Genomic DNA, 11,746 nt, shown 5'->3' on the forward strand with positions numbered 1-11,746 from the left:
AAACAGTCTGTGACCTTTCTTATCTGTGGGAATTATCTTCCAATACACCCCCCATGAGTGTGACGCTCATCTAACAGCAACCTACTGGTGGGCCCTGGCCCAAAACATATCCAGCTGTCCTCAACCAGAGCCAGAGCCTTTTTGGTGGAACGCTTTGTCTAACGAGACCAGGACTCAGTGCAATCTATCTCAGTTCTCTCACTCGCTGGATCATCACCTTGTGAGTGGGCTTGCACATTCCTATGACCCTTGTGAGCGAAGCCATCAGGAATCTCTTACTCCCAGCAGGGTCACCCAAGGCGGTAAGGTCAAAGGGAATGAAATATACTCGGAGTCCTGTAGTGATTTCATGCTCTTTATTGCAGCTTGTAAAACAGTGATTGAATTGCCCCCCAAATCTCAGGCTTTTGTATACATTATTTACACAATGAGACCCGTCTGATTGGCTGATTCTGCTTCCCTCCTGGAGCCTGATTGGTCTTTTCCTGCAAGCCAATCAGTTGTTGCATTCTACAGTCCTACTTGCCTATTGTTCTAGGCAAGTAACACCCCTCCCCTCTAAGTTCCCATTGCACCCAGAAGGTTAGCATTCGTAGTCGTTGAGGTATGCTGGTCGCCTGCATATGCGTTGTGGTCTCGGGTGTCTCTCGGTAGGGGTTCCTGGTTCTGCCTCTTGTTCTGGGGCTGCCGGCTGTGACGGGGCCATTGGGTTGAGCGCCGCTGATCCACTCGGTCGTGGTTCTGGTTCCTGTGGCTGCTTGGCCTGCGGGATCACTTCTGGACTTCCTAGTTCTGCCTCCCTTACCCGCTCCTCCTGCTCTATGGGCCTCACCCTTCTGCTATCCCCTTTGGATTCCTCTGTCCAGCCCTCCTCACAGTTTCCCCCCGGGAATCGTCGCCGTAGTTGATCGCAGTGGTGGCGCCAGGCTTGACCCCACTCTGTTAGCACCTTGTACGACCCAGGGCCAGTGACTGTGGCGGGTACTCAGGCTGGGCCCGCCCCAAAGTTCTTTGTGTACACTGAGTGGCGGGGCTGGAAGGTCCGGGGGTTCTTACCTTCCCCCACTGCTGCCTCGTCATGGGCCCTGTCGGGGTAAAGGCGGTCCAGTCTTGTGAGACGTCGGCCCATGAGTAGTTCCACTGGGCTCCGGCCAGTTGTTGTGCTGGAGGTGCTATGCTGGGCTAGGAGAAAGGCAGTGAGGCGGTACTCCCAGTTCCCTTGCATCATGTGGCAGAGGGTGTCCTTGGTGGTCCGCACCATGTGCACTGCTTGGCCATTGGTGGGGGGTGGAATGGCGCTGATCGTGCGTGGTGGATGGCATTTTGCGTTACGAAGGTCTGGAACTCCTCTGACGTGAAAGCTGTTCCGTTGTCCGAGATGAGGGTATCAGGGAGCCTGTGGGTTGTGAACAGCCTACATGTACTCGGATGGCCGCAACCATGGAAGTGAATGGTACCTGGGTGACCTCCAGCCATTTGGAGTATGAGTCCACCACTATGAAGAATGTCCTTCCCTGGAAGGGGCCAGCGAAGTCCACATGCAGGCAGGACCAAGGCGCTTGGACGGACTCCCAGGGTTGGACAGGGGCCCTTGGGAGATCTGGACGGGACTCCTGGTGGGTCTGGCAGTATTTAACCCAGGCCTCTATCTCCCCGTCGATTCCTGGCCACCACACATAGCTCCTTGCAAGGGCCTTCATTCTCACTAGCCCTGGGTGTGTTTCGTGGGGGGGGGGGCTTTTGGCCCAGAGGCTGGGGAACGACCACCCTGCTTCCCCATAACAGGCACCCCTTGTAGGCTGACAGTTCGTGTTTGTGGGTCGTATAACCCGCATATGTACAATCACCCAGAAGGCTTTAGGTCTGCTCCTGACTGTTGAAATGATTCCGGGGAGGCTGTAAGCAGCAATTCCTCAGTTTCCAGTCAGTAAAAATTGATTGTAGATATGCAATCAATCAATCAATCAATCAATCAATCAATCAATCAAATAATAATACAGCAGCAGCAGCAATATAATTTTATTATTTATACCCCACCCACCTGGCTGCGTTTCCCCAGTCACTCAGGGTAGCTTCCAGCAAAAGTTAAAAACATGAGAATACTCTAAGGGAACGCTCATGAATGTAGAAAGTGCTTTTCTTTAGAGCGCCTCTTAACATTGCAAACTGCTGCAATAGTCCAAAACACAAACATACATGCCAGTATTTGTAAATATTACTTATTCAATAGACTTTTGGCTTTGGCCACTGTTGCAGGGGCTGAGCCCCACTGATGCTTGTGACATTGGGGCTCCCAGCCTCTGTGTGTGGGTACGCAAATGCGGATGGGGGTGCCAAACTGAGTATGGGTAGCGTTCAATACTCCCATTGTTCCAGTTGCATTTTACTACAGGAAACCCACCTTTTGCAACTGGATGGAGATTTCTGGAGCCACCTCTGTGCCTAGCATCTCTCCTTCTGCCTGGCTGCAGTCCTCTCCTAAAATGGCGCCAGTGGCGCTCTCTGCCCTCTTCCACCATGGAGGCACTTCTGCCGGCTATTTCCCTCTTCAAAAATGGCGCCCGTAGCCTATTTCCACAGAGGGCCCTCCCTCGTCTCTCCTTCTCATATGAGGGCCATTTCCTGGCCTTGGGTCCCTGTGATCTCTGCATGGTGTCGGGAATGTTAGCGGGGAGGGGGTCTTACCTTGGGGGGGGGCGGTTCCTGTTGTGGTCCCCCCCCCCAGTCTGCTCTCACCCGGGGCTCCTGGAAGCTGTCACCATGCAACAGCAGTCATAGAATCATAGAATCATAGAGTTGGAAGAGACCACAAGGGCCATCGAGTCCAACCCCCTGCCAAGCAGGAAACACCATCAGAGCACTCCTGACATATGGTTGTCAAGCCTCTGCTTAAAGACCTCCAAAGAAGGAGACTCCACCACACTCCTTGGCAGCAAATTCCACTGTCGAACAGCTCTTACTGTCAGGAAGTTCTTCCTAATGTTTAGGTGGAATCTTCTTTCTTGTAGTTTGGATCCATTGCTCCGTGTCCGCTTCTCTGGAGCAGCAGAAAACAACCTTTCTCCCTCCTCTATGTGACATCCTTTTTTATATTTGAACATGGCTATCATATCACCCCTTAACCTTCTCTTCTCCAGGCTAAACATGCCCAGCTCCCTTAGCCGTTCCTCATAAGGCATCGTTTCCAGGCCTTTGACCATTTTGGTTGCCCTCCTCTGGACACGGTCCAGTTTGTCAGTGTCCTTCTTGAACTGTGGTGCCCAGAACTGGACACAGTACTCCAGGTGAGGTCTGACCAGAGCAGAATACAGTGGCACTATTACTTCCCTTGATCTAGATGCTATACTCCTATTGATGCAGCCCAGAAGTGCATTGGCTTTTTTAGCTGCCGCGTCACACTGTTGGCTCATGTCAAGTTTGTGGTCAACCAAGACTCCTAGATCCTTTTCACATGTACTGCTCTCAAGCCAGGTGTCACCCATCTTGTATTTGTGCCTCTCATTTTTTTTTGCCCAAGTGCAATACTTTACATTTCTCCCTGTTAAAATTCATCTTGTTTGTTTTTGCCCAGCTCTCTAATCTGTCAAGGTCGTGTTGAAGTGTGATCCTGTCCTCTGGGGTGTTAGCCACCCCTCCCAGTTTGGTGTCATCTGCAAATTTGATCAGGATGCCCTTGAGTCCATCATCCAAGTCGTTGATAAAGATGTTGAATAAGACCGGGCCCAAGACAGAACCCTGTGGCACCCCACTAGTCACTCTTCTCCAGGATGAAGAGGAACCATTGATGAGCACCCTTTGGGTTCGGTCAGTCAGCCGAAATCCACTGAGTGGTAGCATAGTCAAGACGCATTCTCACCCTGGGAAACAGCTTGCACTGGCTAGTGACCCTGGATCACTTACTCTTACTATTATTATTACTGTTACTGGTATTGTTATTATTGTTGATGCGCCCTACATCCTCAGCTCCCAAGGCAGATGACATTAAAATAAAAAAATAAAAACCACAAAGCAACTCAGAATCACAGAAAAAGGTGAGTCCTACTTCTTGGTTTTTTTAGGCTTTCCTTTGGCCCTGCACACATGTCCTTTGCCTCTCGCATGTGGGCCTCAGGGTATTGGCCAGAACGAAGAAATTCTGGCCCTCAGAATGAAGAAAAATGGAAACCAATCCCACTGGTATGACTTGACAGTGTTTCAGACTCCAAGTGCTAGAAAACAAGAGAGCACCCGGGAAGTAAATGTGCCCTGAAGTGAGGGTGGGAGGGAGAGCATCTCTTTGGGACCTTAGAGTTAGGCCCCCATGATAGCTTAGTGTCCAAATTCCTTGCACGTCAGTCACAGTTCTGACTTTATTCATTGGCAGAAAACACCAAAAGGCAGGGGCAGCCAGGCTGATTCCAAAAATCCCTCAAGGCTGCACATTTTGCACGGTCCCTTTCCTTCTGGGATGGCTAGGGGCTTCCTTCTCCTTCTCCTTCTTTTCTAAAAGAAAGCTTGAGTCAGGGCTGTGGTTCCTGGCAAGGCTCATCCACACTTCCTGAGAGAACCCTTTTCTTCTCCAGTGTGTCAGTTTTATAAGAGAACAATGTATTTGCTTTGTAGGATTTGCTGGCACCTCTCATTAGGACAGAAAGAACTTGGCAGAAGACCAAGGGATTCCTTCCGTTCTCTTATTGGCTTCCTGAGAGCAAAGATGGACGAGCAAAACTTTAGAATGTGGATGAAGATTGCTCCTCTATCCGTCTCCAGGTGGGTCTGCCCACATGCAGATACACCCACATACGAGTACCTGGCGTGATGACATCATCGCACCAACCCCATCTTTCCCCACAACTTAAGCATTCAACCTGCCCATTTTGTGGTCTCTCCTTCCTGGGAAGTTTTAAAGCAGAGGCTGGACGGCCATCTGTCCTGGATGCTTTTGCTGAGATTCTTGCATTGCAGGGTCAGACTAGATGACCCACGGGACCCTATTCTGGGATTCTATTTTACGTTTTTCCTTTTCACCTTTTCATTTTACTCTGTTTAAATCAATGGCTCTGTTGTAAAATGTAGCAATCCTACCAAACTTGTGTGTTTCACACCCGTCATTTCAACCCTGATCCTACTCTTTGCGTGTCTCCTAGGGTGGCACCACTGGGCCCAGCATGGTGGCAGCGCCATTTCTGCTGGTGGCTTCTGCCTCTGCCCGCCCTCAGGACGTCACACAAGAGGGCACGTTTGGCATCACGCTGTGCTCTCACCCACCATGGCGGCGTTATGTCCTCAGCAGCCTCTGCTCTGTTCACAACGGGCACAATCCTGACTGGCCACAAATGCTGGGCACAGTGCAAGGAAACGTGTGGACGGAGAGGTGAGGCTGAGCCAGGGCAAACGGTGGTTCAGCAGTAATAATAATAATAATAATAATCATAATAATCATTTATTATTTGTACCCCGCCCATCTGGCTGGGTTTCCCCAGCCAGTCTGGGCAGCTTCCAACAAAGATGAAAAATACATTAAAATGTCACACATTAAAAGCTTCCCTAAACAGGGCTGCCTTCAGATGTCTTCTAAATGTTAGGTAGTTGTTCTCTTTGACATCTGGTGGGAGGGCGTTCCACAGGGAGGGCACCACTACCGAGAAGGCCCTCTGCCTGGTTCCCTGTAGCTTTGCTTCTCGCAAGAGGGAACCGCCAGAAGGCCCTCAGCGCTGGACCTCAGCGTCCGGGCAGAATGATGGGGGTGGAGCAAATGGACCCTGGAGGAATTGCCAGGGGACATTTGCCAAGTCAGGGCAGCTTTGCAGGGGCGCCTGAAATGACCGAGTGGCCAAGTCAGCTCCTTCTTGCCTATCCTCTTTCGCAGCTGCTGCAGAGGGAAGACTCTCCATGGCAGGAACCCAGTGGATCCAGGAGGACCCAGGATCCTCGGTGCCCAGTCTCGGGCTGCATGTCATGCGGTTAGGCTGGTGCTGCCAGCATGTCTGAATGAGAGTGGGTGTTTCCATCTTGTTTCGTATGTGAGCTACTTGGGGAGCCTTTTGGGGGTCACCACATTCTGTAAACAAAGAAACAGAACCTTTTTCTGATTGCTTTGTTCATATCAAACTGCTGTGAGAAGTATTCCAAGCAGATCTGGCTGGAGATTCCATGTTCTGGGGCAGCTCTGGGGAGGACGTGAGCCTCTCCCAATCCCCCAGATGTGTCTCTGGGTTTATAACTCTGGTGAGCCTTGTGGTGAAACCTGAACTCAAGACAGCTGATGCCCCGGAAGAGTCTCCGCTGTGGCTCTCACACACAAAGGGCTCAGAGCCATCTGCAGCCACTGGCACCTAGTTTGTGCAAACTGGCCTCCAATGCACCCAGACCGCGGATGGTAGGACTGCCTTGTTGGTTTCTGTTTCCCTCACTGAGCAGCTGCTGGTAGTCACAGGACTATGTTTTCATTCCACAGTCCAGATACTGTTGGATTCCCACGGGAAAGGGAGACGGGATGTGACGTTTACTGGTTTCCTGTTTCCTTTGTACAGTCGTTTCTTTGTTGGAGTTGCTCTCTGCTTCTCACAGAGACAAGATGTATATTTGGATGCTCTCTGCATAGCTTAGTAATAAAGCATAGCAATGTAGCCATACCTGCCTCATCCTTCTGTTGCGGACTCTGAATGTTTAATACTCTGCTGGGCTCAAGCGAAGATGAGCCGTATCAGCTCGGAGGACCGGAGCTGAAATTACTAACATGCCTTGGGTACCCCCCCCCCATCACAATGGCTTTCAGCTTGTGAAACTTCGAAGCATCTCTGGGTCTGCACCAAGTTAGTGCCCGCGGGACCACAACTCCCCAGAGAACTAGGAAACCAGGGGGGGGGGAGTAAGCAGGGCCAAGACTGGCCGCCCCCACCCCACCCCACCAGGGAGAAGCATCCTTGCAGTACAGGGAGATTGGGGAAAATCACACAGGAAGCCCTCCAGCAGGGCTCTTTTGTGGGGAGGGGTGTGGGCAGCCCTGCCTCCCCCCCCCAGGCAACCTGACCAGCTTCCAACCAGGTGGAAAGAGAGGGCCCTTTGTGAACTTCACAAGCACCACCCCCAACTCCATCCCATGGAAGGCAATTCTTGCTTGACCCTGCTCAAGCCAGTAGCTAAACCGGGCAGCCCCCACTTCCAGGAATTCAAGTGCCCCTTCCAAGCCACTTCCACAGAAATAGGCATGCTTTTTCAATAATAAAAGAAAAGACATGAAGGACCCCCCCAGAACCCGCCTCCTCAAGGGTGCTTTCAGTGTGCAAGAGTTAAAAAGAAGAATAGTGGATATATTTTCCTTTGTCTTCTGTTTCTTTATTATGAACTGTTAAGAGCACAGCATCCAGGCAATGGTCAGGATCCTCTGGGGTTCTTTTCCTTGGCAACAGAATATATTTCCCAGCCTTGTGACACCAGGCAGTTGGTGTGTGGCCCCCTGCCCTCCACAAAGCAGCCAGTTCCTGCAGACGGCCACCCTACTAGGAAGCCTTTGCAGCGGCAGAGGAGGAGGAAGAGAGAGACCGTGCCCCAAATATGGGGAGCTGAGTGGCGCTGCCAGTGAAGGCTCAAGTGTATGGCTGCTTTGGCCCACAAAGCGATCTTTGGCGTGTGAGTCCTAGGAATGTTCTGTAATGTCGTGCCCAGAAAGGCAACCACAGCAGCTCCTTTCACTTCGGATAAGGGCAGAACAGAGCAGAAAGCTCATGGGAATGTGGAAAAAACAAGTCTGTGCTGGAGAGGAAGAGAGGAGGAGGAAGGAGAGACAGAGCTCCCCTTGAAGCAGCTGATTTGGCCCATAACGAAAGGGAACCCTGGCAACCAGTTGCCCCAGACCAGCCTTTCCACAGATTTGGGGTTTGGCGACCTCTGCCTCCAAAGGACTGAGGTGACGGGTGCTCTTACAAAGCACAAGAGGGCCCAGTCCTAGCCCCAAGGCCCTCATTTCTGGCACCCAAGTAGCCAACAACTCCCTGCCTCCCATCCACCTGATCCACCTCCAGTTCAGAGATGCAGAAGAAAAAGGGGTCGAGGGAGAGCTCCTGCCCCACTCTGCGCCCTTAGGTGCGCCTGCAGAGAGACACCTGGAGAGCAGACTGGGAGCCGCCCCCAGTGAACGCCAGCAGAGTTAGGAGATGACGCAGGCGCATTTCCTGCAGCAGCAGGGGCAGCATTTTCTGAAACAGGAGCAGCAGCAGCCCTCCTGCTGGCTCTTCCAGTGGAAGGGTTGTGGAGAGCCCTGGTGGGGCATCTTGAGGCTGGCATAGGGGTTGTATGTCTGGGCCCACGATTCCTGCGTCGAGATCCTCTCCGTGCCCCAGGGGGCATTGGGTGGCACCCCCTGCAGAGTGGCCTCCCTCTCCTTCTCCTGCCCCGAGGAAGTGCAGCAGCTGCTGGGGTCAGAGAGAACTGTGTCTGGGGTGCAGTCCTCACCCAGGTAATACTTCAGGAAGCTGCCTGGGAGCTGGGCACAAGGGAGGCTCACGCTGGCATAGGGGTTTTCGACAGTCAGCCCACGATCCATGGGAATCCAGCAGGAAGCTCCTGGGAGCCGCAGGGCGAGAGGTTTGCAGCCGGATGATCAATGGGAGAGACGCCTTTCGGGCTAACAGCAGATCACCCCAGCTCTATAGAAGAAAGAGCGTGGGGAGAAATGGTTGAAAAATCGTCAGTTGTATTATTCATTTATATGTAAGAAATTATATATCACTGTTACAGACATTATAAAGACACAGGGATAAGTGCTTTCACACATTCCCCCAAACCCCCACACATAACAGCAGCTAATGCAATAGGAGCTCTTCTGTCAATGAATGGCCTGACAGCGTAACTTTCAGACCCTCAATGTCTCCTGCTTTTCCGGGGACAATTCCAGAACTATAAAAGCCACCCCTGTTTTTTATTTGACACTGGAATGTCCTGCTTGTCCTTTTTCTCCGTGTCTCACAAAAGTGGTGCAAGAAAGAGTCCTGCTTCCATGGAAAATACAGTCCCTGCACTCAAGGAAGGAAAGGGGAAAGTTGGCATACAAAGGCCTTCAAAGTCACCAATCCACTTCCAGTCCTTTCATTGAAATGCTTTCTTGCAGGTTTTGAAGCAGAGCTTGGATGGCCATCTGTCCTGAATGCTTGGTGTGGGGATTCCTGCCTTGCAGAGGGTTAGCCTAGATGACCCCTGAGGTCCCTTCCAGCTCAACAATTCTATGATTCTAGGACTGAAGGCAGCGGGGAAAACAGGTCCTCTCTCTGACCAGGAAGGACAGTATTTCCTCCTAAACTCAGCCAACTCTGTAGAGCTTTTCTTAGGAGTTGGGCAGGTGGCCAAAACCAATATTTTGCCATCTCTCTCCCTGCTTTCAACCAGTTGTCTGGCTGCCGCTCCCCCTTGGAAGAAGAGTGACAACGAATGTGGCAGAGAGTCCAAGAGAAGGGGGAGGAAGGCTGGGAGGGAGCAGCCGCCTGTTTACCTGGCTTGCTCATGCGCACCAACACAGCCAGGCCAAAGTTCAACTGGGAGTGCTTTCCTCCCTGCACACAAGCAGTGCCCTTGCCAGGGGACAGGAGCATAGCTGTCAACTTTCAGATTTGAAAATAAGGGATCAGCAGCCTCAAAAATGAGGGATCAGCAGCCTCACCTGTCCTGGGGACAGTCTACGGGATATCTAACAATTCTGCATGGCAGCGGGAAGCAGCGGGAAACGGCGCTGGAATAAGGGAATTTCCCACAAAAATGCGAGGCAAGGGGATTATTAAGATTGTGCTGATTGTCTAAAGTGCTTGCTATGCAGTTTAGGGACAGTGAGTCCAAGGGAGGGTGGGAATGGGGAAAGTGTTAACCCCAACCGCACACTCCAGAAGTGAAGGCTCACAGCATCAGATTTCCTCTGTGCCAGGCATCATAGAATTGTAGCCTGCAATGCGGGAATCTTGTTCAGCATGGAACTTGAACCCATAACCCTGAGATTCAGAGGCTTCCCCTACCTGTTAAGGGGTGGGGCAGCTATACAACGCACAGGAGCAGGGCCAGTGGAAAAAATGTGGCAAACCAGTTTGAACAATGCCTGAAGTGCTAATCTAAACAGTCAAATGTCAATGTGGCTGCTGCAGACCCTGACAAGACAACAGAGTCCTTGGCATGTGTCAGTCAAGGAATAAGCTGCTTTTGGGGTCAGGACATTTGTGGGGTGTGATCTTTGGTGAAGTCCCAGAAATGGGGGGGGGCCTACAGAATTAGGGAGAATTAAAATTCCCCCAATGCTGAAAGGCTGGGAGATAAGAGACTGAAAACTGCACCAGTTGAAATTTGGGGCTGGGGGGGGGGGGAGGGAGAGAGGAAATCAGGATATATAAAAAATCAGGGTTAATCATTCCTATCATTTTTAACTTGCCTTCTGTGCCTATTTCTTATTTGTAAGATGCAAATCTTACATACTGGAGGGTGGACTCTATTCTGAGCAGGAGCCCATAATCAGTTGGGAGGAAACTTTGGCTTCAGTAACAGCCTGCCTGCAGTATTGACCAAACTGGGGTTCAGGTGTTGATGTTTTTAGAGTTGTAGAGTTGGAAAGGACCATGAGGGTCACCTTGTCCAACCCTCTGCAGTGCAGGGATCTTTTGCCCATGACCATGAGGTTGTGTCTCATGTTCTACCAACTGAGCTAGAAGTTGCCATTGTCATTTCAAATGCTGCTGCATGTAAACCATGAAATCGGTTTGCTGCAGTTTATTATTATTATAATACTATAATAATAATAATTTATTATTTATATCCCACCCATCTGTCTGGGTTTCTCCAGCCACTTTGCTCCATCGCACCTGTGTTTTTTAAGATTGTTGTCATTTTTAAAGCATATTGAAAAAAGCCTCTGAGCAGTCTTTTTCTGGAAAAATGTCCATCAGATAAACAAGCCATACAATAAAATAAGAAACACTCCCGAAAATAAAATCGCATGGAAATGCTGACAGCCTTTACACACACGGAACAAGATGAAGATTTCAGGAGAGAGTTTTCCCTGCTAAGTTTCCTTCCAGGAACGGCCTCAGATCCAGGGAGTCCCTGCAGGGTGCTGAGCCAGTGCCGTTTCCCCCGGCAGACCTCCCTTGTATCCCTGCACCCAGAAGGGCAGCCCAGGTGGGTTCTAAGGGCAGGTGTCCAGACACTCACCTGGCGCTGGGCTTGTTCCTCCTCGCTGGCACTTGCCGCCCTCTGGGAGACCCCAAAGTGGCTGCCTGGCTGATTTTCAGCCAGCCACACCCTTGGGACGCCTGGCCAGCTGCTCCGGCCCCTCCTTCCCCCATGAGGTCACTGTTGGCTCACAGGCCCCTCCCAGAGCACACCTTGAGCACACAGACGACAGAAGCAACCTGAGTCCCCCTTGCGGAAAGGAATGTGGCCGCCCGACTCAAACCGGTTCATGTTTTCTTTTGACAATCCCAAAGCTGGAGAGTCAGTAGCGCAGGTGGAAGAGTTTCCATTCGTTCCGCATCTCATCTCCAGAAAAGGACCTGGTGAGGATGTTGCTAGAAAAACCAGGAAAAAGAATGATAGCATGGTTGGGATGGGTCACGAGGGCCATCTAGTTCAACCTCCTACAAGGCAGGCGTCTTTTGCCCAAGGCTGAGTGCAGAAACTATAGGCATCAGGCATGCTTCTTTGCCCCAGGGACTCTGACAGCAAGAAAAGCCAGCACAGCCCTTTTAATCCACATCTGAGATGTTCTTTCTTTCTTTCTTTCTTTCTTTCTTTC

The 11,746-nt window shown here is 51.1% G+C and overlaps 1 protein-coding gene across 2 annotated transcripts; it reads right to left on the minus strand.

Moving 5' to 3' along the window:
- Positions 1-5,014: 5,014 nt before the first annotated feature.
- On the minus strand, positions 5,015-11,305 carry CYSRT1 (cysteine rich tail 1). 2 transcript variants are annotated; one of them, XR_014538988.1, is made up of 3 exons: positions 11,164-11,305; positions 6,732-8,627; positions 5,015-6,364 (listed from the first exon to the last, which is right to left on the minus strand). XR_014538988.1 is itself a non-coding variant. In XM_083573596.1 (2 exons), exon 2 carries the CDS (start codon positions 8,522-8,524, stop codon positions 8,129-8,131), a length of 396 nt encoding a protein of 131 aa, XP_083429722.1. In that variant the 5' UTR covers positions 8,525-8,627; positions 11,164-11,302; the 3' UTR covers positions 7,296-8,128. The 2 variants fall into 2 exon arrangements, 1 of the variants encoding a protein (XP_083429722.1); XM_083573596.1 differs by lacking the exon at positions 5,015-6,364 and having other exon boundaries at positions 7,296-8,627; positions 11,164-11,302.
- Between the last annotated feature and the right edge of the window lie 441 nt (positions 11,306-11,746).

Source organism: Podarcis filfolensis (assembly GCF_964270895.1).
Source record: "Podarcis filfolensis genome assembly, chromosome: 1".
Taxonomy (NCBI): domain Eukaryota; kingdom Metazoa; phylum Chordata; class Lepidosauria; order Squamata; family Lacertidae; genus Podarcis; species Podarcis filfolensis.

What these genes read in the sequence shown, in the direction of transcription:
- CYSRT1 (XM_083573596.1), bottom strand. Translation starts at nt 8,524, where the DNA reads ATGGATCGTGGGCTGACTGTCGAAAACCCCTATGCCAGCGTGAGCCTC.